The 26,375-nt window shown below is 42.0% G+C and overlaps 2 protein-coding genes across 2 annotated transcripts in view; one reads left to right on the top strand and one right to left on the bottom strand.

Annotated features, from left to right (window-relative positions):
* LOC142585366 (uncharacterized) overlaps window positions 1–13,992 on the top strand; it is a 29,516-nt gene extending 15,524 nt beyond the window's left edge. Inside the window, exons 11-15 of the mRNA XM_075696080.1 lie at window positions 219–244; window positions 3,663–3,744; window positions 4,159–4,256; window positions 5,720–5,774; window positions 6,640–13,992. Of these exons, the coding sequence (XP_075552195.1) occupies window positions 219–244; window positions 3,663–3,744; window positions 4,159–4,256; window positions 5,720–5,774; window positions 6,640–6,821 (443 nt within the window). The 3' untranslated portion in view covers window positions 6,822–13,992. The remainder of the gene's footprint in view (window positions 1–218; window positions 245–3,662; window positions 3,745–4,158; window positions 4,257–5,719; window positions 5,775–6,639) is intronic.
* Window positions 13,504–26,131, bottom strand: LOC142585370 (uncharacterized). Its single transcript, XM_075696087.1, has 3 exons — window positions 24,880–26,131; window positions 23,384–23,622; window positions 13,504–22,143 (listed from the first exon to the last, which is right to left on the bottom strand). The coding sequence occupies exons 1-3, from the start codon at window positions 25,816–25,818 to the stop codon at window positions 21,618–21,620; spliced, it is 1,704 nt and encodes a 567-aa protein (XP_075552202.1). The 5' UTR covers window positions 25,819–26,131; the 3' UTR covers window positions 13,504–21,617.
* Window positions 26,132–26,375: the final 244 nt, after the last annotated feature.

Here is a 26,375-nt window from a genome sequence, read left to right as displayed (position 1 = left end):
TTAACGGAAGTTTTGCTCAAACAGTAAATAATAGTTGGAGGAAACCTGGAAAGATTGGCAAATTTGGAAGAAGTGATTTGCTGGGCAAACTGTAACGAGGCTTTGGCATTGGCATATAGGTACTCGTAAGCTCCAACATGGATCAATGCAGTGATTTTAAGTACACAATATATTTAGCTATGCGATATGTGAACCTACATTTTTCTTTTTCATTTCAGATTCCTCAGATGGTGCCGGCTGCAAGGTAAGCTTGCAACAAGTGAACTTTCTTTGAGATTGTAACAGAACTGTGATAGCTAAAGACCATTGTAGGCAAACGCCTATTTATTTCCATGCGTCTGCACCCTTTTGTGGTAGGAGCATGAAATGTGGGTCAAGAAGTCATTTAGCACTCATTCTATAGTGCCTATAAATGCCTATCTTGGTCTTTTGTGTCTATTAATACCTATTCCACTCTTTTGTGCCTACATTTGCCTATTTTTGCTCTTATATCCTTAATATGCCTTTTTGAGGAGCTCATTTTTCAGAAGCACATTCTTTTTGCCACAAGACCTAGCAGCATTGGCAGATGCTGCTGCGTACTTGGCATTGTGATCCGGCAAATAAGAACTTGCGTTGTAACGTTTACTGATCTTTTGAGGGTCTCTCACCATCTGCCCGACACTAGTCAGCACGGGCTGAGAAAAAAAAAAATCACAAAAGATATGTTCCTTCGCCAGTGGACGCTACTTTGCATGTTACACTGACGGCAAAGATTTAGAGAGAAAAACGCACAGCCTGCTGAGAAATGTATACTGTTGGCTGTAGCTTGGAAAGAGTAGCAACTGTAGATTGCGCTGTGTGTATCTTGAGCGGATGCTTGCAAAGTTCTCTGTGAGCATTACGGACTGTATAGTCACGCGACGCTATTTTTTCGTGGCTCTTCTCTTTCGTGGTTCTGCAGAGAAGACCAGCCTATAGTGGTTCACTTAAAGCAGTAAGCTCTGCTGTTTGCCCCACTCTGCTTATTTAAGTAAGTTTGTGGAAGGGATACGCGCTGCTGTGCTCCAACGTGCGTTGAAAACTGCGAGGAATAAAGGCATAACTACATAGAAAAATGCACTTGCTGAAGAGTTTTGTTTATGAAACTTGACAAAGTTACCGCGCCATAACACAAGTTTAATGCATCCTATGTGTGTTGCAGCAGCTGTCGAAAAAGCTCGTGCAAAATTTCAGTTGTGCATAAAGAAGGACGAGAGCGTGATGCCCTCAAAAATATGGAAATAGGAAAAACGCTCCATTCACCTCTGCCGAAATTATGTGCTTGTTTTCACCCTGTAGAAGCTTATTGTGAATGAGAAGAGGCACATTCTTGAACTTCAAAACCTATAGACGATAAAAATTTCTTACTGTGATAGGTTCCTAATAGATTTCTAAACGTACAGTGTTTGATACTTCATTTCTTACTGGAACATTTGTTGACTTCAATTCATGGAGCACAAGGTCTAGCTTCTGTCATTAACCATTTGGCCGCTTTCTGACATATTTTGTGTTTTTCATGCTTGCACCACTTGATGCGTCATTGTAAGTAGGAAAGTTTGGCTATCAGTTGTGCACTGTCTGCTCATTGAGTCCGAACAGATATATTAAACATGCGGGTTGACAAAAGTGCGGCTTCTCGAGTGCCCAGCCAGCACTTGGGAATTGATGGCTTGCACAGTTAAGTTGATGTGTCGTAAGTGGACGTTACTTCTGTTTTTTTACCATAAAAATTGTCAATAATCATTCAATACAGAAAACAAGTTGCAGTTTGTGAACAATTTGTAGTGCCTATTTCACCCCCCATGGTTCCTAAAATGAGACATTTGGTGCCCGTTTTATGTTCCTAAATCCTGCATTTTTAGCGCCTAAAAATCTGGCCTCTGTGATGACTCCCAGCTCATTTATGATTGTTGTGTTAACACAAATGTTTTAAAATTTTTAATTTCAATACAGTTTAGGCTTAGGCTGGAACAACTTCAAAGTAGCTAGAAACACAGTCACTGAGTAATATTTTAAGGCCAAATTTTTTGGACCCATTTATTATACGGGCATACACACGTGTGGCAGCAACATCAACTGACAGAACCAATGTAAAACTGAAGCCAAATCTTCTGCAGTTGTTACGTGAATATTGCCTTATTAAACTTCATACACAGTTCTGTTTGTCTGTAAAAGGGAAAAATTGGCATACCCCCATATTGTAGCACGAAGCTACAAAAGAAACCTGTATGGGTTTCTCAGAAGGATTTTTCCCTTTCATGTACTTTCCTCCACCTTGCAGGCTTCCGCAGAACTGATTTGCCATATTATGCTTCTTTGTGACACAGATAATTGTTGCTGTGACTATATAGGGTGTTCCACGTAACTTGAGCCAAACTTTAAAAACATGCAAATGCCACATAGCCGGACAGAGCCAAGCTAATGTTGTTTGCCGTTGCTTGGAGATACTCAGATTATGTTTTGCATTCCACCTAATTACACAATTAGTCTTAATTAATCAACTTCTTAGATATTATTATTAGATCAAAGATGTCAATGAGAATATTGTATAGCAACATGAAAAACTGGCGCTACGACTTTCTGTTGCCTAATGCTACATAAAAGTGTTTTTCCAAGCATGAGAGAAGCTCGCAAATACATACAAAGTGCCTTGAATAGCCAGTCGCGTGGCAGTTTTTCGTGTATTCATGGGCTTATTTCATGGTTGGGAAAACACTTTTATGTAGCACACATTGAGCAACAGAAAGCTGTATCCAGAGTTTTTCATGTTGCTCTACAATTTTCTCATTGACACTTTTCATCTACCTAACTAGAATATTTGAGAAGTTGATTAATTAAGAACAAATATGTAATTAGCTGTAATTCAAAAAAATAATAATAATATTCTGAGTATCTCCAAGCGATGGCAAGCAACATTACCTTGGTTCTGTCCAGCTACTTGGCATTTGCATACTTTTAATGTTTGGCTCAAGTTACGTGGGACATCAGGTACAGTACAGGGCGTCCTGTTTACAACATCCCTACAGAACATAGTCTGCGAATCTGTAATGAACAACAAGCATATTAAATAGTGAAATGATTTTTATTATTTTTTTATCGCATTTTATATTGTTTGCATTGCACAATAGTGTTTTTTAAACTCTAAGACTGGCAGGTCTGCATGTATAAATGGTTCTCCAACTAAAAGGCACCAAAGACCTCCACGCCTAGCATAGATGTTAGTTTAAGACATTAAAATCGATCGCTATTTTTGCAGACACGTCTATGCCTGTCTGAATGAGATGTCAGCATCATGTGCACCTACCTGTAAAGGCTAAAATGACGTGGAATGTAGTGCCTTTGCTTGAATGCCATGCTCCATGATTTATTGCACTTGAGCTGGACTGTGTGCTGGCCTGTGTGCACGAAAAGGGAATGGAATCTGGTTCTCGGAGAGAGAGAAAGGAGAAAGGCACAGAAGTTAACCAAAATGAAAAAAATTCATTTTGCTCCCTTATGCTGGGGTAAGAGGGAAGTAGAAAAGCATGGTTCTGAGATCAAAATATGACATGGCAGAATAGGAATTTGAGTTACTTTTCAAGATTGGTTTACTTGGTATTGGTTTAGTTGGTTTACTTGGTGTCGCCTTTGGCTTTTTCCAGCTGGAGAAGCAGAGTGTTCCTGATGATGTCGCACAGGTCCATGTGAAACCAAGCAAGAAAGAAGCAAGTTCTGGAAGCAAAAGTAAGCACGCATCGTTTTCAGTGCTCATTGAAACCAAAGAATGGGCTGTCCGCTGAAACTGTCTTTCGGAAGACCCTGCTTTGTGCATTTTTCTGTCGCGAGACGTTACACCTGGGCTGCTTAATTACCGTATAAGTAAGCTGAAGTCAATGCAAATGGGCCTGAAGCATACTGCTGAACAACCATGCAGGATTGTTTTCTGCCAAACCTCTTAATCAGTAAGACGAGTGCTTTCTCTAATTAAGCTTTCAACGCTAATCCGTGTTTAGTTCAGCAACTAGTACTATAATCTCAAATGCCACTTATGAGATCTTGTACAGTGTTATCTGACGTGTACTGCGTGATTTTTGATCGAGTTCTGATCATCAAGGTTTTTCGGGAGGTCCTTACACTCTCTCATGACTCATGACACAGACCAGTCCAAGGAAGGAACCTCAAGTGGCAGTGAGGGCAGCGGCTTTATCTCGGGCACGCTGAGCAAGGCTTTTGGGAGGCTGAACCCTTTTTACAAGGTAAGAATAGCTAGCCAGCCAGTGTTTGTCTTGTTTCCAAGCCTTGTTGCATAGCGTGGGTAACAGCTGGTGTATTAGCATTACAGAATGGGTATCAAACAAGAAAAGGGAAGCCCAGTTGGGGGCTTCAGGGTACTAGGCGTCGTGATGAAACTCGGAAATTTTCTGGCATAAGTTGGTGTCAGCCGACGTTAGAGGGGGGTAATTTGAGATCGCCGGGAGAGGCTTTCGTCCTACTCTGGACATAAGATACACTAATGATGATTCCCTCTTGAGCTTAATCAAGACAGCAAGGATTACTTATACTGAGTGCCTTCGCTTAGCTTTCTTTATGTGGTGCAAAGGAACATTTATGCTTATTTTTGAGGGGCCGTCCCTTCTGTGTGTTTTGCAAGCCCGTCAGCAGCAGCAGTGATAAAGTGTTCCATATACCTGCTGCTTTACTTTGCTACTGAAACATGTCCCTTAGCCTGCAAATGACACTTATGAATGGCATGTTTTTGTTGTGTTTAAGATGGGACTTTCAGCTTTCAGAGGGGAAGAGTTGTTACTATGGTATGTGAAGGTAGTCTTGTTCAAAATTCTACATAACTTGCCAGTTGTAATTCTTTTTTCTTTCCGCTGTAAATGCACATTTGCCAGTGCGTTCATTATCAAGGTTTGACAGTCACATTTAGTCACCTGACCACAGCTCCCCGTGTGGTCAAAATCAATCCAAGACCCTTGACTACAGCACCCATTTTCAAGTCCCTAAAAACCCTTGAATTTTGATTTCGACTAACCTTACTCGATTTGTGTGTGTGTGTGCCCGCATGTGCGTGCGTGCGTACGTGTGTGCGTGCGTGTGCGTGTGTGTGTGACCCTCGACTACAGCACCCCTCGTAACAAGTGGTGATGCACTGTAATCGTAGTGGCTATTGAAACCTTTGAATGTAAAAGTGTCATTTTCAAGTCCTTGGAAGTACTTAAAAATCCTTGAATTTTGATGTCGACTAACCTTAACCTTACTGGATTTCGTGTGTGTGTGTTTCTGTCTCTGTCAAGCCATTCCCATCCAGTAACATCTTTGCGGAGAGCACTGCAGCACATTCCAAAAAGGCCTGCCTTTTTCTGTTGCGCCACGGGCAAATTGAGCTGGAGTGGTCTGGTGGGTCGGGGGCTTGCTGACTGGAATTTTTTTCTGTGAGAGCTGGTACAAACCTTGTGGTACTATGAATTAAATCTCCATGGAACCAGAATTGTTAAGTGTTTCTCTTGTCATTGCAGCTGCGGTATTTAAAACCCCAACAATTTGTCTGTAACCCCCCCCCCCCCCCACCTCACACAACTTGGTAACTGCAGAAACTTTTTCATCCCACACTTAGCGCTATACTTCAGTTATAAAATAGGCATTCGGCTGGGTCCTGACTTCTTATCTATGTATTTCTTTTATTACAATTATTATTTACGTCTTTTGTGTGTAGGGGAACTCTGGAACGTCAGAAGAGGCAAAGAAAAAGACGCCAGCACAGCCTACTAGTAAGCATTGCGGTTTGTGTTTTTCTTTGTACCTGGTCAATGCACAGCAATTATTTGAGAAACTCTTGGAACCAGAATTGTTTATAATATTTCCCGTTGTTGCTTAAAGTTATTTTGGGTGATGTGTCACCTGTCCTCGTTAGGCTTGTTATGTTGTATTGTCCTTCAAGAACTTAATGCATGAAGTATATTTTATCATGAGAGACTTAGACAAGAAAGAAATGAAAGTGGACAACTCCTAACACAATAGCAATAGCAAATGAATTGATCGCGAAAAAAATGGTTATGTAAAAGATAGTGTTGTGAAAGCAGCTTCATTGGAGCTGTAACTGCAGCTCTGCACTTGACAAGTTATGCCCAAAATAACTTACGCCATAAAACATATACATGTACAACTTAAATTTTGCATAATTAGGTATACATAACTAATCATCTAACTCATTACTGCCTGAAGGTAGTCTGAGTAACTCAAGACTGTGACTGTTATGGCATTACTCTTATTTGCCAAGAGATGTACCTACCTCTTTTTTAAAAGTTTAGCTGAAGTTACGTGAAACACCTAGTGTCATACACATAACACCAGGTTATACATATAACGGAACTTGTCAAGAAGTATTGAGGAGCCGATTATTGTTTTGTGGGGCAATGGGTATTGAGCAGCCAAATTTGTGATCCTCAGTTGTATTCAAGCTCGTTTTCTTTCATTTCCTGCTGATTTATTTGAGACAGATGATGAAATTGTTTTTCATGTTTGCTCATAACCAAAAGTGCTAACAGCCAAGCTGGAGCTTGACATGTAGAAGTCCTCAAAACTTGTTACATTGCGAGGGCCTCATACACAATTCTTTTTTTTTTTTTTTGACAGCTACAGCAAGTCCCAAGAAACCTGATGTCCCTAAGAAACCAAGCAACATCGCCATGCTGCGAATGTCCAAGAAAAGACCTGCACCACAGCCAAAAGTTTCAAAGGCCCCAGACTTTTCTGATCGCCCTCTTTCACAAGGTCCTAACAACTCATCAGGATCCGAACACTGGACTCAGGTTTAGAAGTGGCTGTTTGTGCTTGCTTTGAACAGACTTCGTCCGTTATGCAACGAAACTCTGGTATGCACACAGCCTAGATGTTCTTGTTTAGTTAAATGCACAGTTTTTCCCATACAATGTTACTCTTTTAGGGAGTGTTAGCTGATACGTCTGTGCTTTAGTGTCACCGTGTTGGCCCAACACTGGGACGTAAATGTTATCAGCCGCACTTGTGGTGACCCCTGGTGGCACTGTATTCAAACGACTAGAATGTGCTCGAACTGTCTTCTGTGTTGTTATTCTTCTTAACAAGAAAAGATGCTGTCTTTTGCATCACTATAAAAACTGTTTCACCAGCAGACAATAGTAGAGAGCCACGAAGGCTCACACAATTTGGTTGAGTGCAGTGCCTCTAGACGTTGCCGCTAGTGCCACATTTCATTGCTCTGTTCTGGCTGTTCATTGAAAACAGTAATGCTTAAACATGTAAGTACCGGGCTAAACTCGAATTTTATTTTTGCTCGACTGACTTACGATTACCTTCGATAAGCGCAATTCCAGTACTGCTGCCGCCCTCTTTAGTGCGTTGTAAGGCTAATGCGCTAGCATCAAGGGCTTTACTTTTGCAGCAGTAAGCCTGATTTTGTTCAAAGGCATCGCTACTTAATACATTAGCTATTTAAGCTAATCGACACATGTACAACTATCGCTGGGGTAGTTAAACAGGATGACCATCGAGACTCATCCTTCCTGTGGTGCTGAGAGATTTTCGGTAAAACCGAAACTTGTTTTTAGTAGCACAACGCATCGCACTCTTTTTTTCTCGCAAGTGTTATTTACCCTTTTATGCTGTCAATATTTATTTTTACCTTATTTAAAACGTTTCACTTTTTACTTTTATTGCTTCGGGAAGCAGTGCCCGTTCAGATCTAAGATTTGCAGAGGTGAGATTCCAGCCTGTGTTTTGCTGTAACAAGAGCAAGCTCGTTTTGTATGGCTTATGCGGAGCCTTGCATCTTTGACATTCAGTGCGGGGAATTTTTAGATGCAGAAGACAGCAGGCCTGTGGCACTTCTAACCCAAGACCGATTTATGCTTGCTCATCGTCGGCAACGACCTTTCTCTTATCTGACCTTTCAGCCCCCGCACTTTCCCCAATTCCGCGTGGAATGTGAATCTCTGAGAGATAGTTTATACATGAAGTGGCTTGACGATGTCATCATGGTTTTAGGCCGCTACAGACTCTTGTCCTTGCCTTTCCCCCTCTCTTCTTTCTCCTTCCTAGGGGACATCAGTAAAGTACTACTTCGAACAGCTCTATGTCACTCTTGTATGGGTCAACTGTCTTTGAGATTTTTCTTTTCTCCCCGGGTCATTAAGTTTCTTTTCTGCTAAAGCCTGTCATTTGTATGAATTGTTCCCATTCAGGATAGCAGGAAGCTTCCATTTAACATTACACTGCCCGTTTCACCACCCCATTGTGCGTGGCGTTTCAACTAGACTGGCACCTATGGGGAACCTGCACCGAGAGCTTTCCACGGCTGGGCGCACTGCCGCAGAGCTGTAGTCTCGCAAACAAACGCCGCAGTTTGTAGTAGGACACATTGTGTCTAAACGTACGTTCACCATCATTTATGTTGAGGTGCAAGTGTCCAGTGTCTATCTGCCTAATCCTGCACTTCCATGCACATTAATGCAAAAGCATTGGCACCGTCGGCAGCGTGCCGACACAGCCGTGAAGTCTTGTTGTGCCAAGTTAAGGTTGCTTAATCAGCCAGGAAACATTCTTGCTGCCTGCCCTTCCTTAGGTTTCACCGAAGTCTTGGCAAACCAAGCGTTTCTGCACGCAGTCGCTGCAGTGGCCAGGAACCAAACCTGTGTCCTCGATCAGAACACCGTCGATCAGTTTCTCTCTTCCTGTTATTCTTTGCTGCTTTGAATTCAGTGTTGTCATTCTCGCTTATAGGCTCAGTGACGAGAATGGTTTTTAGTGTCATTAAGAAGCGCTGAGTGTTTTTATGATGATAGTTCCTAGAAAGTAAAACCTTTGCATGTTTTAGCTTTGCTTTTTACTTAACGCAAAGCAGCGAATGCGGCACTGTTTTCCCAATAATTTATGTTTTACCACCCTAAGTTATTAACTTTCATTATCTGTTTGCGTGCACTTATGTGGCAACTGCATGAAACACATTTTTGTCTGTAACTGCGACGTGCCAGTGTTCAAATTTCATGGTGCACAGTGACCACGCCTGCTTCACTGCTCATTTATGTTTCTGGTCAAAGAACAACGCTCAGTTAAGTCAAGTGAAGTATGTTTTCAAGACTAAGTTTGGCATTTATTTGGTGGAAGAAGGTTATTAGCTGAGAAAATGAAGGGAAATGTATCTCTGAATTTCATGGCCGAACTGCAGCACCTGTACGTTAGTATGTCTTCGTGGACTTCAACGTATTTTCACACATTTCAAGACTATTTCTGCTAAAAAAAAGAATGAAAACTCGCTATGTTGGGCCATTAGTTCTTTTAGAATGCAGCATATCCCTTCTTTATTGATAAACTATTGACTAGCCGTGAGCAGGTGCTGTCCAAGTATTGCGATGTCATGAGTAGATAGCACTGCAACTTAAAGCTTTAGTTTTTGGCGTCTTTTCTGGTTTACCAAGACTGCTCATAGTAAGACTGGCATCTATGGTATTCCAGAACATAGTTTACCGGTATTACTGGTATGTATTCTGGTATTACAGAAGCAGTATTTACTAATACAGTCAAACCTTGTTATAACGAACTCACCTCCAACATGAGAATACCTTCGTTATATCCAATATTTGTTGTAAGCATGTATTCGTTACATACTGGTATAGGTAGGCAAGGAACATTTTAGATTGCTTTATTATATCTTTGTTTGTTAATACAGGTTTTACTGTACAGTTTAATGTAACATTCCTTTTTTATGACCTTTATTAGGTAGCAACATTTAACAGAATCATACGAGCTGGAATTTTGACGTGCTTGCCTTGCACTGTTACTGAACACGGCAACAATGTACCGAAGTTACAGCGGAAATGCATCTCATGTGGTTGCCAAGAATTTGCATGCGTGTTTTTAATTCAGTGTAAAGTTTTTTCTTCCCCTCATACCTCTTCTCACACTTGCATCTTGACTGATTGTCCGCAGACTGTCAGAATTTGTCATTGTGATAGGCAGTCGATGCTAGGCCTGTAATGTAAAGATGGCTAGTGATATGTATATGCCTTAATCGACACAGGTTTTTCTTGTACATTTGCTAGAATGGAGAAGGAATGTTCATTTGTTATCAGTGTCTGTTACTGTCAACCGATGTTTTTGCAGTGCGGTGCTTGAACGATGACGCTTTTTAAATGTTGACATGCACCTTGTTGCAGCAAGCAGTCAAGCACCACTGACATTTGCAAGCTACCTATGACTTGTTTTGTTTGCGCGACACTTGAGTTGTTGCGTTCATGGAAGTCCCAATATCGAGCTTCACACAATACAATGATCTCCTGCCTTTGTTTTTCGGCACTGTTCGCAGCTCCAGAAAAAGTCAAGGATGGACGTTAGATAGCGCTATTTTCAGATGTACTAGAATGTATTTTTGATTCATTTTTTTTGCAGCAAGATGTTCTTGTTAACAATGTGTGTGTCTATGTCCTCACCACCGCTACGGTATAACTGCTAGTGACAAAAAGAAAAAAAGAAAAAGTGCTTCACGCAGAGAATTTATGTGAAAACATCACGTGTCTGTAACACAAAAGAAATTTTGAATGCTAGTCCTAAACAAAGATTGTTGGTGTTATTGGGACTCGTAAAACAGCAAACATTTTTAACTGTACTCGTGCATTTACTAGCTGCATAATACCGTAAAAACATAGCTTCGTTCTCAACACTAAGCATTGTTAACTACCATATTGTCACACTGTTTTGCTCAAGAGAACTAATGCTAGAACTTTGATCATCAGCTGTGTTCACGCTATGGAAAGGAGATCACATAGTTGCCTTTTTGCTTGGCCACTTACTGCCTTGTCTTTTGAAACTGCTCCCCAGGTGGTCTGCTATAATGATGCTGTCTGTTCGCGCTCACTTGTTCGGAGCCGTATTTACTTAAAGATGTGCCAAACGTGCCAAGGTAGCAGTGCTTTGTGCTGTTTTGTTCACCACAACCATCGTTATCTTCTTGTATATTACTATAAAAAGTCCTGGTATAATGCAGTGTGACCTCGCTATAGCGAATTCATACGTGACATGAAAATACTTTCATTACATCCAGTATTCATTATAAGAATACAATTCTTACACACTGACATTGGGGAGAAAATTTAGATTTATTTTGTTATGTCCAACAATTCGTTCAATGTGTGTTTGCTATCTCGAGGTTCGGATGTGCTACATGTCGCAGTTTTATTGTGTTAGATGAAGTTGGTGCTTTTTCTGTAATTGCCCAAAAGCGTCTACTTTTTTTAGTTCTTCGTTAATATTCACAAAGTGGCTGACAAAAGTGTGAAGGCTACTTGCAGTTACATTCTACATCATTTCCAGCTGTATTGAGGTTGTTTTGAATAGTAAGCCAGGATGTCAAAGTTGAGAGGTGATACAAGAGCACTCATTAGCCAAATGAAACCTGCAGAAACCCATAAAGCATGGGAGTAGATTCATTTGTATGGGAAGGCGGGCAGCCACCTCGAAGTGGCACAAAGCCTCCTGGTCGGTTCATTTGGTTGAGCAGCTGCTTCCTTAAAGAAAGCAAGTGGTGCCTGGTTCGTGCTCCAAACTAGAACAAATGTTCCTTTGACTGTGAAGTTTTTCTTTCGAGGAAGCCACCTGAATTTGCTTCGTAGCTTCATGCTTCTGTCAGCTAATTGACAACCTTCTCCTTCAGAAGTGAAAGTGTTTGACTAAAACAAAGCGCTTTCAAAACAAGCGACAAAGTGACACAATAATCAGGTTTTGTCTTTGCAGCTCCACCTACGCACACTGAACTTAAAGAAAAAAAATTTGCCATGTATGTACCTGAAGGGTGCGCTGCTAGCCGCGCTTTTCGCAACAAGTAGTTTTTTCTGAAGTTTACGCTGTGAATTTAAAAGCCAGGCTCTTGTCAGTCGATCTTTAGTTGTGATCTGCCTTGCAACATATTTTGACTCAGCTGTACAGGGCGCCTTTGTCGCCACTAGTGCAATGTGATTAATCGCCAGCTTACTGGAAGCCACGCCTGGTGTTCAGTTTGCCTGGAACGTTGTGCCTTCAGTCAGGTCAACATCGTTTACTCTCGTCATTTCGTGTTGACGGAATTTTCATCTTGCACCGTTGCATTTTCTTTTTTTTTTGGCCATGAAATCGTGAACCTGTATGTACATACTCAGATAAAATGACCCCTCCTTTTGCTCTTAAGTTACTGTGTCTTCATCTACTGGTAGTAGTGGAGCTCCATAACATGATAAATTTTATATCTAGCGTGACATATGATTTGAGTGATGTTCATTCACTTTTCCTTATGAACATATGAACTATGACACATCATGAAACAGGAGCACACAAATGAGGTTCTACTGTAACTTGCTGTTATTGAATAGTGTGGAACAGTCTCGCAAGTTGTATGAAATTGGTCCAAATCAGATTCCCTTTATAATAGATGACGCAATGCGGTAAAGCATGACCGCAACTGAAATAAGTTAAATAAGAAGTCGCTGTAGTGTAGCTTCTTCCATGGAAAGGGTGCCCTTTCAGTGTTGCAGCTACCCAATACTAATTAGTACGCCTGAAATACTACATAAGGCTGTTGTGTACATTGTGAAATGTGCTTAGGAGTTTATGTTCAGGAGCCTCCTTATTTTTCAAGTACTGTAGTACATCAGAAATGCAGGAATGGTGTTGCTAGGCAACTGTGGAATCAATTTGTTACCTTCATTGCCAATAAAATATAGTTGAAGTTTAGTGGTTATCAGGAACAGATATTATATTTAGGCAAACAAAATATTAAAAAACACTATAGAAAGCATTTGTTTTTCTTCATATTCATTCATTAGTTTCACAACTTAATATTAAGTCTGCCTAACAAAAGTGGACATTTGAATTATGTAAATGTTAAAACAACATGTACAATGTGCTTGAATATCAAATACAATGCTGCTTTTAAGGAAAAGGAACATGCGGAAGAAAGGTCACAAAGGAAAGGGTTTATTTCTTTTGTTATGCATAATACTATATGAAAGTCTTCTCTGTTTGATTAGAAAGCTTTTAATTAAAAAAAAATTAAAAGCCATCACAGGTGCCAGTTGGCTTTCAATGAGCACTTCATGTGGACTCTGGGGCTCACAAATGGTGTTCAAACTTCAGCGCTGTGTCTAGTGTACTCCTATCTCATTCATCACACAATTTTTTTTTATTACACGTGTTGGCATTCTTCCAGGACAAACTCCCAGTGGTCTTAGCTGCAATCAAATACTTCAAATCAAATACTTCAAATCAAATACTTTGATATGAAAAACAAGTATTTTATTTGCATTCAAAATTTTAACTAGTCCCACACTCTGTAAAAGTAATATCATATAACATTATTATTTACTGCCGCATAATATTCATAACAACATATTTCTTGCATGGTGATATAACTACATTAATAAATTCTGGGTACTACCATTGTATTACAGTTTTTGTATCAGCTAACAAAATCGGTTCTTTCCAAGGTTAATAAGTTTTTCCTTGGTTTTTATTAGAGTCAAAATACTAGCCACTTGAGCAACATGCATATTGCTGGCATCAAAAGTTTACAAGGAGTGTGATCTGCATAAAAGCTGAATGCTTCTGCAGCCTGGGTGTACAGACTGGAATTCAAGGCTTGCATTCGCAATATCTCTCTTATGTAAGTGCTGCTGGCGATTGGCTATCATCACGACAACTCTGTCATTATCATGGCGACCGACAATTGCACAGTTCTGCCTGCCTGTGTAGGCACTATGAGAATTCAGCTTTTTCATGGAACTTATGCCTTGAAACTTTTGATAACAGTATGCAAAAACAATCACTACCTATACAAATCACTGAAAATATTGTAAATTAGTTCTCCAAGTTCAACATTTCGTTGCAAAAGAGCCCTTGTATGTAGAGAAAGCAAAAAAAATAAAGAAATAAATGTAGGCATTTTCAGCCAAGTCGTATAAAGCTTAATGCGCTTTCATTGAACATTATAGTTCCTTAAGAGTTGCAATGTCACTAGAAAAAGAAAAAAAACTCTTCAGACACGTCAAGATTCTAGTAACGCAAAGGAGTAAAGAAACCGACATGGCACCGAGCTGAAGCACCTGTCACGTAGTAGCCCGTCTTCAATCATGTTTCTTGACACTAAAATCAACAAAATACTAGAGACAAGCTCAGTCATCAAGCAAAACTGAAGAAGTTCGTAGTGAGCATAGTTGACTGAACATCAACAAGAGCGGAACAAGGCATCAAAAATATACCAAAAGACAAGCATAAAAAAATATCACAATAAAGGTATGAAACAGCAGTAATATGCCAACAAAGAACAACTTTTCCAGTTCAGAGAATTGTAAACAATGTACTGTTGTCATTCAGGATGGCACAGACAATGCAACATTATGTGAGTAGTGCAACCAGGCAGGAAAAAACCATCAGCTGTCGGCGACGTGTAAGTATGGCACCTTAAAAGTAAGAGCGCGAGCATACAAGGAATAGAGACACCAAAATTTAAACTTTTGTTTTCATGAAGAGCCGTCACTATTGGCCATTTGCCTGCTCCTGAAATCGCGCAGTCTGCGATGCCTGCAATTCAAAGGATGTTTCATATACGCCATTATGGTCCTGAGTGGTGCTGAGCAACCCTCCAAGGACTACATATGTATGCAGAAAATGGCCATGAAAGTGAACGGCTGGACAGCTGTAGTTCAGTCAGTGAGCACCATATACACCGTGCGGAGGTTGCGGGTTTGGCTCCCATTGGCAGCAAGTTGTCTTCCACTTTCATTTTTCTTTATTAAGAATATTGTTGCAATATAATAGACGCTTAAAGGGTCCCTTGCCACGCTCCATTGCAATTTTAGTTGTGTACTGGAAGTTATAAAGTGCTCTCTGAGGAGATAGATTCTAAGTTAACTGCCATGTTACCATGCCACCAGGAGGCGAGTGTCGCTGCTAATGAAGACACTCTCTCCCTATGCCCTGACTAGCATCCACAAGCGGTGTACCTTGATGCCTGCTCCTATACCAGAGTTGAGGGACCATGCCATGTTCATTAAGTAAAGCCTCGCCTCCTTTTTTATTCCTTTCTTTGCTGAGCGGCACATTTACGACGGCGTTGCACCTTCTGCATTGGATGATTACCCAAAATCAGATGTCATGGTAGGTGACATAGCTAGCTTTATGTCACTGCATGTGTATGACCTTGACTGTTCGGCTGGGAGCGGAGCTTCCTCAAGAGAGAGGGTGCGCAGTGTTTGGTCAGAAATTTCAGCTATGTTCGACGGCACGCACCGCTGTAATGCTTTGCAGACACAATCGTCCAGCATGTGATTTATACGCTACGCTTGTCCATTGGAAATGGCAAAGCCTGATAGGGGCCCTTTAAGAGACTGGCCGCCACGAAGAAAACGAAGAGATGTCTCTGGGCTCTTGCTGCGAGCTGGTTTCCGTCTTGGTCTCTGGTGAGCCTGCTCTTGTAAATACATATTAAATAGCTTCTTTTGTGTGTATTTCTCCACATGTAACAATATAAAGCTTACCATAAATTTAACCCTCATTCGTAATAATTTCTACATTTAAATTTAGAAACCTGTTAATTATTCTTATGCAGATAATCTCCTCTGTGTTTTCCTTGGCTTCATATAGCTGCGTCTAAACATTAGGGCTCCTCAATTCCCCAGTGTCTTCCTGCTCATTAATCTAGGAGCACAGGGCAGGGCCCTGTCCTGTGCTAGATTAACGAGCAGGAAGAAACTGAATTTCTGTATGCGCCCCTGAAATTTTTGATGAAACAGCATTTTTATATTTCGATTAGTTCTATTTCATTCTGTGCTGGCTTGCCATGGATTACCATGGCATTGATTGCATGGTCTCAGAAAAAAAGTTATATCTTGCGACATGGCGTTCTGCGCTCTCTACAGCAATGAACGCATGCGCCTGTTGTGAAATGTGCGCAAGTGCTAAGATTGGTATCAAGCTACAGAAAGTGAAGCCTTTCCGAGCTGACTCTTGTGGATCCTGTAAGCTCATTTTTGACCTGTAGGCAGTCTCTAATTTAGATGACAGTGACCATACGATGCTAATGAATGCCTTACTTTGCATCAATACGCCTATATGTTAAAAGCACGAGACAAGGTTTGTCTACTTAGGCTGGAGCATTGCACTACTATTGATTTGATGTCTCGGCCAAAAACCTTTGGAACTAAGCAGCCATATTGAGAGGGAAATTAAAGAAAAATGGGCTCCAATCCACGCTTTAGAGGTGGTTCGTCAGCAAAGCAGTGGCGTCACTTGATCCGATAGACCAATGTGACACAGCCTTGAACTAGATCCTGGTGAGCCTGAGCATGACGCCATTGTACATATTGACGTTGCTGTTCATTTTGTCGCTTATTGTATTTGCGCTTATCTTCAGGCGTCCCAACTGTTTGTGGCTAGCTTTGGGCAGGAACCGCTGCATCCTACCTAGCCTGAACACGACGTTGTCATGCATATTGACGTCACTGTTCCCTTCACCGCTCATTGTGTTATGATACTCTTTGGGAGTCCTAACTATTCATGGCCTTTCCATAGTGCTATCATAACACAAATTAAATCGGTTGCTAAGGCAGGTTCTTTTTTTACATATGAAAGTGTAGTTACGTCACTCCCTGCTTCATATGCTAAAGTTGCCGCTTTCCGGCAACTGCAGCTTATACAACCATAATGTTTACCAGGAAATGCTTCTGGTGAACACTATGCGTGAAAGCGAGCTTTCTGGTTCTTTTTTTTTCTTTTCCCTGCACAGCTAGCGCCACCACTGCTGCGGACGCGAGCGCCATCTGGTTGTGCAGCAAGGTACCCAGCAGCGCACGTGATCTGTGTCTCCCACTGTGATTGGTTGAGTTTTTGCCTATGGACACGGCAGAAGCATTGGGAGAATGGGGGGAGGGGGGGGGTTAGGATATATAGGTTCGCTGTAAAATTTGTTATTGAAATTAATTTGTTTCTTAGGTGGGCTGCATGATGTGTGCAACATTAGTGAGAAGCATTACTGTAAGCTAGCAAACACTAAAAATTTTGGTGTCTCCATTCCGTTATAAATTCCAACATGTCCATGTGATGACACAGCTCGCTGTGGCTATTTGGTATGTCTGCAAGCACTCCACAAGTACTGTGTGCTGGACACATTCGGGTTCCATATTGCGAACAGTATTTCTTAGAAGCAAAAGGCAAATCCTGTTTGTGGAATCACAGAAACATTCAATCACTCAATAACATAGAACTTGTGGCAATCTTTAATTTAAACAGAAAGATGTTGCTCATCGAAGACCTTGTGAATAGCCCTGTCAATGTCCGAAGAGTGCTACACCTATCACTTTCTCTAGAACAGGCAGCATATATTGACATTTCACAGTTCTTCGCTCCTACATTGATATGTTGTAGTAACAAACACTACATACAAGCTTGCAAAACATATAGTGTTGCAAAATCCTCTATTGAAAAGCACCCTGTAGAAGATCAGTGATAACAAAGATGTTGTGGGTGCAGATGGGCAAGGGGCGACAGGGTGTCTAACATTGCTCACTGTGCATTAGAGTCCTATTTTACTATATTACATCAGGTTTGAAGAAACCAATATGAAATGGAACACTTAATTTGTGTTCAAACAGTGATTCCTGCAAATGTGTTAAGCCAGAATGCTGGCACTCACTGGTATTTGCTATGCAGTTCTCGTGTCGAAGAATTACCCTAGTAGAACTCTATTTTTACTTTAATTTAGCCCAAAACAATGAAAAAATTACTGGCTTTGCATGCAAATGTGGTGTTCGCTTTCATATGGGCTCACTGCGTACTGGTTCACACATTCTTGGGAATAACATCTCATGGGCATTCAGTCTGACATATCTTCTGTGTTTTAAATTTATGGCGAAAAATTTGGCATACACGATGCATTAAGTGGATGCCTATTTATAAAAGGTTAGTCTGTGGGCATCCATGCCTAATTCCAGTTGTTAATGAGCATTTAAATAGTAATAAGCTGTCCATAGGAGTGGACCAACCGGCTTTGGTGACTCCTGGGAAGCCCATTAGTACTGAATTTAATGTAACATGAATATCGAACATCCACTGGATGTAACATGAACATAACGAGGAAAAGCGGGTGCTAACACAGATATCTGTAAGTAAAAAATAAACCTGCACTTCTTCATTCCGATTCAGAGCCGCCATTAGTATTTGAACATTGATGAGGCATTTTCCCTAAGTGTTGATGACCCTGTACATGAGAACGGGCAAATTTCACCTTGCATTGAGAGGCGAGGCGCCATTGAGGGGCAAAGTGTGTTTAGGGGCAAAGTGCATTGACAATGGGGTATGGCACATGCTTGCCTCATAGCATACACAAGACAGAGATGGCCGGGAAATATAGTAAATAGCACTATGCCGCTACTGAACTTATTCACTGTCAGATCGCACAGTACCCTACTACTTCAGGTCCAATCAAACAGTCCAGATAATGGCTCTGTTTGAGCCACAGTCTAGATTGCTTGGAGGTTTAATGGATTTGTAGCTATTCAAAGATTTGTATTGATGGCTTGTAGCCATATTTGCAGCTTTGAGCTATTGGAGATCGTGTGCCCAAAGGAAGGTTGCTGCTCTGAGGTTTGGGCCCTCCTTGTTGATAACCCTGTGAGCGGTAATGGCTTCTTGGCCAATTCACGCACACACAGCAAATGAAGAGGAGGTTATTGAATAAAAATGTATTACTTAAGAATTGCAAGATCCAAGATTGCGTGCTTATAGAAACTCACAGGTGTCTATTGGGTAAAGATGCTGATAGCAATTCACTCTTACGATCCTATAAGGCAAATTTTGCATTCGGAATGGCCTCTATGTACAACCTGAGAGCGTAATCACTAACCTACACATGCAACTGGTGAGCCACAAAGCAATTTGCTAGTAAAAGATGAATCAGCCGACACAAACGCAAATGTTGGCTCGAAAACGCTCGTTTGCACTTAGTGAAGGGTACCCTTAGAAAAGTTAATGCAGCAATTCTTCCAATACTTTCAAATGAAGCAGTGCTTCCACCATTCAGAAGCGCTTCAATTTTCAGACACTTTAATTTACAAGCAGATAGGGTGTCATCAATAGCTCTGATGAGGGGAGTTTGTAAGTCACCTGTGGTGCCTGCATATTAAAAGAGTCAAATAAACTTCAGCTGCCATGTCGCAGGCTGCAGCTAGCTTTATGAATAAAATGTGAGCCATAATAGTGCAAGAATTTCAAGAACCAAAGGTTGCATTCAAGGGATCTCAAATTAAAATAAATGTTAAGCCATGCCCCAATAGTAAATTGGCGTCCTTCTAAAAAAAGAAGAAAAAGGAAAAAAAAAACACTGGTCAAGTTATTCAAAAGTGCAGTTGTGGTGTACCAAAAAAGAACTACAGGTGTAAGGCCATGTGGTAATGCCACATCCAAATTCCCAAATCAGCTTCCTGCCATGACACAAATTCTGGCAACTCATCAAAGCTAGTTAAGTGCCAATTCATAAAAAAAAAACATTATCCTGCTCTTTAAAATAAAATGACCTGGCACTCTGTTTTTTTTTTACGTGCCTGAATTTTCACAAAAATGAAATCTGGTATATTACACATTTACATTATTGCCGTTTTCGTTGATGTGCAGAAAGAAGAGAGAAAGAGAGAGAGAGAATAAAATAGGTTTGGAATTCAGTAGCAGTTTTCCCTACATAAGCAATCTTTTTACAAGAGACATTGAAAGACTACCAACACAGTGCTGGACTTGTTTGGCCTGATTTGCACCAGTGCAAAACGAGTGCATTCAATGATCACTGACGGGTATTGCTGCTGAAGTTGTTGAGCTGATTTGTCACCACTATTGAGCAAAACAATTCACTTGCCCAGAAAATAGCTCCATAATAATCATTTTCTGTCTGCATATAGTTATGACGACTACTCAATGCAAAGGATTCTTGGCAACCTCAACAATGACACTCCTCAGTGGCCATGATCAAAAGTATGCAGATGGCAGCATTGGCCAAAAAGAAAAAGAGCTGAACTTCTGGGCAGTTCAGACAACCTGAAACTGATGAATGCACTGTGACGTTTGCAGCGCCAAATGTGAACTGTATTTTTCCATTTCAGTCTAAAGGCAGGGCACCAAGCAATTCTTTCCTACTTTTATTCATTTATTTATTTATTCTTTGCAGAAGCCCTGGTTCATATACTTTTGATAACAGCTGTACATGACAAGAGTATTACCACATGCTCTTGGTTCCCCTCTATTGATCATTGTGGTGCGCTTTTTGCGGTGGAGTCAACTCGTGTTGTTTTAAAATTCTAGGAACCACACATTTTTGTTTGAATTACCAGAAGCTTCCTTCCCATTTGTCTATATTCTAAAAAAAAAAAAACGTAAGGTACCACAAGTTTGAAATAATCAAGATTAAATAAGGCATGGTCCAAAACAATTAGGACTTCTTGTATAGAAAGGCTTCTTATACACAGGTATAAAAAAAAACAGACAAATGATACACAGCAAGAAAACTGGTGCAGTGGCTGAGCAGATATGGCATCCTCCTACATTGAGCGTGATATCACCACTTGGACACCCTGGTGCAGCAGCCGCATTTTGATAGGGGAAGAATGTGAAAACACTTGCGTATTTTCCATTTAGGTGCACATTAAAGATATTAGCCTAAGGTGGCCAAAATTGCCTCGGAGCCACCCACTATGATGCATTAATAGTTCAAGTTGCGCTTTGATATGTCAAATCTAATCGATCAATCCAGTCTATCAATGACCTCTTTGAAAATGGAGAGAAAAGAGAGCTTCAATGAAAGCACATTCCTAATATTAGAGTCACAAGTGTGTTACCCGGCTAATGATGCCATCTTGTACCTGTGTTGCACCTGTGAACATACACGGCAGCCTGAATATTAAATGTGGGTACGTTTTAACTATTCCTGGCTTACGAGTGTTCTGTGGTCAGCTACTCTTGGCTATGCTGCTTACTCGCTGCGGCGGCTTAGCGGCTATGGTGTCTCGCTGCTAAGCATGAGGTAGCGAGATCAAATCTCAGCGGCCTCCCCCCCCCCCCCCCCCCCACATTTCGATAAGGGTGAAATGCAAAGACGCCCGTGTGCTGTGCATTGGGTGCACATTAAAGATCCACAATTGTCCAGAGACCACAGCGTGGTTTCGGCTTGTAAAAGCCCGTAATTTAAATTTATGCCGATTCGCTTTCGGAAGCAAAGAACTTTGATTTAACTGAAATTTAACCGAAATTACCTGAAGGCTCACTTGAATTAGGTGACTTCAAAACAGGGTAAACACGCAGCAGGTCCGACAAAATTTTTCGATACGTCCGAGTGAACAGCGATTTCCAGTTATCCGAGTTTAAATTGCTGCTAGTTGACAATGGATTGGAAAAAAGCTTGCTACATGATGGGAAAGTTCCTATACGACAAGCCACTACATATTGCGCTGGCAATGCCAGGTTCTCAGTTGCCGTGCTTGAGGCCATTTCCCAACCTTCCACCTGACAGAGCACATTACGATGCGCATGTGAGTACATAAGGCATGCAATACAACCACACAGTTATGCTGATTTCACCTGCACCTTCCGAGCTTGTACTTGCGCATGACATCGACGAGGAATTCGAACCTCTGCACCCTGTTCCGCAGTCTGTGCTGCGGGTTTTGCACATGGTCCACAAAGTACGACGACGGCTTGTGCGGCACGTGGACCAGCCACACGTGGGGAAGCACGAGAAAGACGTAGCCTGCCGCGAAGAGTTCGGTGACGTGAGTAATCTTGTTCATGCCGTAGCCCGTGAAGCGCTCGTCGTACTGAGGAAGCTGGGCAGTGTTTCTGAGCACCAGGTACGGCTCGTACTTGTCGCTGAACGTTTGCACCACGTATGGCTTGTCGGTGCGGTACCACTTCCAGTAGTCTGTGCTCTGGTGCGATTCGGGAGTGATGTCGTGTCGGAATGGCTGCACGAAGGGGTCCTGCCGGTGCAGCAGCTGCATGAGCTCCTCCTTGGTTTGGGCGACACCGTCGGACTTCTGAGGTAGCTCCAGGTATTCGAAGGCCGGGACCACAAATGCTACCTTGTCTGTGTTGGCCACTGACCTGGAAGGCAAGCGACGTTGTTCACTTTATAACATGAGGCACTACCTAGCATATAATGAATTCGCATGCGACATGAAAATGCCTTCGTTATAGCTGATATTCATTATAAGCATATATTCGTTACCTGCTGATATTGGTTAGACACATCTTAGATTTACATTATTATATCCAGTAATTTGTTATATCCATGTTCACTATGTTGAGGTTCGGCTTACAATAAAAAAAGCTTGAACAGCTAATATTTTTGGATAACATTTTGTTGAATCAAGTGGTAGCATTTCAGTTGTTTTCAAGACCTGATCAGGGTCACATTGGAAAAAATTACAGTATACTATGTGAATATTAGTAGGCTGTTGCTTTTTCTAGCCCAGTTGTCTACATGAAGTAAAACACATTATTTATGTATATATTTATTTACTTGTAATACTCTCAGAGCCAGAGGAAATATAGAAGAAAGTGGTACAAAGTATGCAATAAACAGTAATGCATTGAAAGAAAACAATGCAAAATGCAAAAGTTCCTGGTTATACGATGTCAGATAAAGTTTCATGAAAACTAGTTGCTAGTTGGTCTTGCATGATTTGCAAATCACAGCGCCACACGAATGGGATTCACAGGGTGCTGGCTTCCAACTTCAGTACTTGGAAGTGAACCCTCTGCGCGTCTCATTTATGCGGTTGTCCCTTGTCCAATGCCCTGTGATTTACCTATTCTTACGAAAAGGTGTGTTAGCATTAATAAATAATAATCACAAATATTTATTTCAGACAGAAGATTACATGACAATAAATAAAATACCTGCAAGAAGGTGGTTCCAATCAGTACACAGCAACAGAAGACTGGGAGAAATATTATGTGTGGCTCTATCTCAACCTGAATGACGGTGGCCAACAGAGTTGCAATGCATGATGTGGTCTTATAGTGAACTGGTCATGCAATGTCAGATGATAATAAAACTGATGAAAATAATTGCCGAAATTCCTATCTTAGAATGAAATTATAACAAATGGAGGCCAACATTAGATTTGATTGAAGTAATAGTTGTGGTTCTGTTAATATTTGAGAAGAAAAAAATTAACTGAGTGATTTTGGACAAGATAGCACAAGGAAGTAATTAATTCGGGTGTCATAGCTGGGATCACGCAACAAATATAGCATATTCTAATTTAGTATGCATTAAAGTTTTCTACAGTGAACATTTTAGGTAACATAGCACATCAGAAAGAGTGAGAAAGATTACCTCGTAGACAGGAGAAAGTGCTTGTGAAAGTCAGGTGATGGCTGGAAATCGGCATCAGCGGTGAGTAGGTATTCACAGTTTGTTTGTTTGATGGCGGCATTGCGCAGAGCATTGATCGGGTAATCTCCAGAGCCTGGCACACCGTACGCAAGCGACACATGACTGTCTGGGTGCAGTTTCAAGTTCTGTAGCTTCTTCTGTACGTAGAGCTTTTGCCAGTCACCATCCACTTTGCCTCCCTGCCAAGAATACACACGCATATGTTTACAAAAGCATTGGACATGCCTGAGTGCATGAGCCATCCACATACATTGAAAATACTTTTTTTTTTCTTTCTAGTTGTGGAGAACACAAATGAAAGTAAAGCACATTGGCAAAATGTTACAGTGTGTGCGTTTGCTAACTGAAGGGTTATTTTATTAAGCGTTCTGTTACATATGGTCAGTTAAGTTCAGTGTTAGAGATTTAAGGGTGTTTCATGTTGTGGGCACAAATAAATTCATTGCACGAATTTCAGAATGACGTCTTCAGGCTCCAGACTGACATCTTTCTCCGAGGTCCAGGACGCCTTGAAGATATGTCTAGTGACCCATAGAGTGTTGTGGAAAACATGTGCATGCTTATGGTTTTCACATAGAGTGTGGGTCTGTTCGCCTTACTGCAATAACTGCCCTATTGCCATGGATTGATTGAAAAAACAAGCATAGGTGGTGTTATCACAGCAGGGTGGTGCCTTACATTCTGCATGAAAACCACATGCACATGCATGTGGAGAACGATGACTGCACGATGAACGATGAACGAGCACATACTGTATCTTCGGTTATGCTTCAGGCATGTGCGCCGCTGTTCAGGTTTCAGTTGTCTATAGTAGTACTAATCATCATTCCTCTGCTGGATGAACCACCATGCTTGCAATTCCCATAGGCACCAGTGTCACAGTTTCCTCACAAACTTTTTGTAGGAAACTTTGTAGAACAGCTTTTAAGGTAATGTTCTTGCTAAATCATCGCAATAAGACTGTTCCCAAAACATACGAGTATTTGGGGCAAGATGTACAATTACATCAAGTATCAATAGCATTGGTGGAGAGTCACTAAAATTGGATGGAAGCTACGATATGGGCTTATTGCTTGCAATTTATCATTCCATGTTTCTTGTTGACTTGTATAAGTGAGAAAACGTTAATATGAGCCATGTTATGGGAGAACATGCAAAGGCTCGTTATAAGGCGTTAATACAATCAAAAGCTTCATTTGTGCAGCCACAACTATGTTCTTAGGCCACGGAGGAAGGAAAGTATGCTCCTTCACTCGCATAGATGGCAGTGCACGGTTTCCTCCCAGGTAGTATTGTAAGGAACTCAATGAGCTAACCTGCCTACTCCTATAGTGAAAACGATTTCAAGCTAGTCTAGGCTTTCCTGGCCTTTCGCCTTCACATCTCGGCATCGGTTCACTGTATGCCGAGCTAAAGGACTCTGGAATGGCCGCTACCTTGACGGGAACGTAGATGACCAGGGAGACGGGCCCTTCCCACAGTTGCAGCGTGTGCTCCAGGACGGGCAGTCGGTCCATCGACAGCTGCGTCACCAGAGCCACGTCCTTGTTGAGGTGGCGCTTCTTGGACGAGCGGACCTTGCCCAGTATGAGCTCGAACTTGAGCTTCTGCCTGCGGTGCGTGGGCGGCAGGCTGCGCGCGGACGTCGGGCAGTCCTCCAAGAGATCGCGGGCCCTGCAGCCGTGGCTGGCGGCGGCCTCGACCAGCGGCGTGAGCCGAACGTCCGTGAAGTGCACCACGCCGGCGTAACCGTAGCAGCCGAGCAACACGGTGGCCGTCGCGACGGTGCGATCGGCGTGCGAGGCCGTGTAGACCCCTTCGCGTTGAGTAAGCGTGCTCGTGCTCGCGGGAAAAGGCACGCGCAGGAACTCCTCGCCGCCGTCGCTCAGCCTGACCAGAACGAGAGCGCCGAGAAAGGAATCGGCCGTCTGGGACTCGAGTTGCTCGGCGGCAACGCGCAGGGACAAGCTGAAGCTGCGCAGTGTAAGGTTACGTCGAAACGAGAGGTGCTGGTAAATGGCGCGAACATTGCTTCGTTTGCAGGTGATGGAAAATGCCTTGGAGCACAGAGCCCACGGCTCGTTGAAACACTGCACGTCCGTTAAAATGGTCGCCTGGTCCTGCCACCATCCGTGGACGTCGATCTGTCCCTTGCCGATCACGTCGCGAGACAGCACGTTCGACTCCGAAGCTGAGGAATGATCGCCGCAGGGCCACCCGTGCGCCGTGCGGTTTGCGAGCCCGTCGACGTCGTAAAGGTCCGTGCGGAAACGTCCGAACCACTGAATAAAAATGTAGATGACGGCCGTGGACAGGGCGGAATAAACGGTAACACCGTAGAAAGCAACGCGGATGGCAAAACGTAGGTTTCTCATTCTGATTCATGCCAAAGCCGGGGCTGCTCACACACTTCAAGTCGGGTCACAGATCAGGCCGGCTAGATGAAGTGAAGCGTGTCTTATGTGGCCTGGAAACTCGGTCATGAACAGCGCAACGCAACTGTGGAATTGCACGGAGCCAATAAAATCGGTTCATCGCGAACGCGCAATATAACTGCCACACTTCTAAACAGAGACGTACTACTTGACCAGACGACGCTTCAGCCATCATTGCGGATTGCGGGTTGAGACTGTTGCCAGCACGATTTCGGCATTGGTCCTCTTTGACCATTTATGTGCTCCTATGAGCGTACAACGCATAATGTTCTGTACACAAATTTGTCGCGTGTACGCGTGTGTGGTATTTTATTATACGTTAATTTGCTTGTCTCATGTGATTATACTTTCTATTTGGTTTTCTTGTTTTTTATAGTAGTTGGTGTCGGTTACGTTGTTTACGTACGCGACGTACGCGATGTGAAACGTGTTTGGTTTTCTACTTTCCGATTGGATATTTTATTGTGACGTGTTGTTGAACGCAGCCCTTTCATTGG

Source organism: Dermacentor variabilis, chromosome 6, assembly GCF_050947875.1.
Source record: "Dermacentor variabilis isolate Ectoservices chromosome 6, ASM5094787v1, whole genome shotgun sequence".
NCBI classification, from domain to species: domain Eukaryota; kingdom Metazoa; phylum Arthropoda; class Arachnida; order Ixodida; family Ixodidae; genus Dermacentor; species Dermacentor variabilis.
Note: the sequence above shows the minus strand (reverse complement) of the source record. Positions and strands in the feature narration are given on the sequence as shown.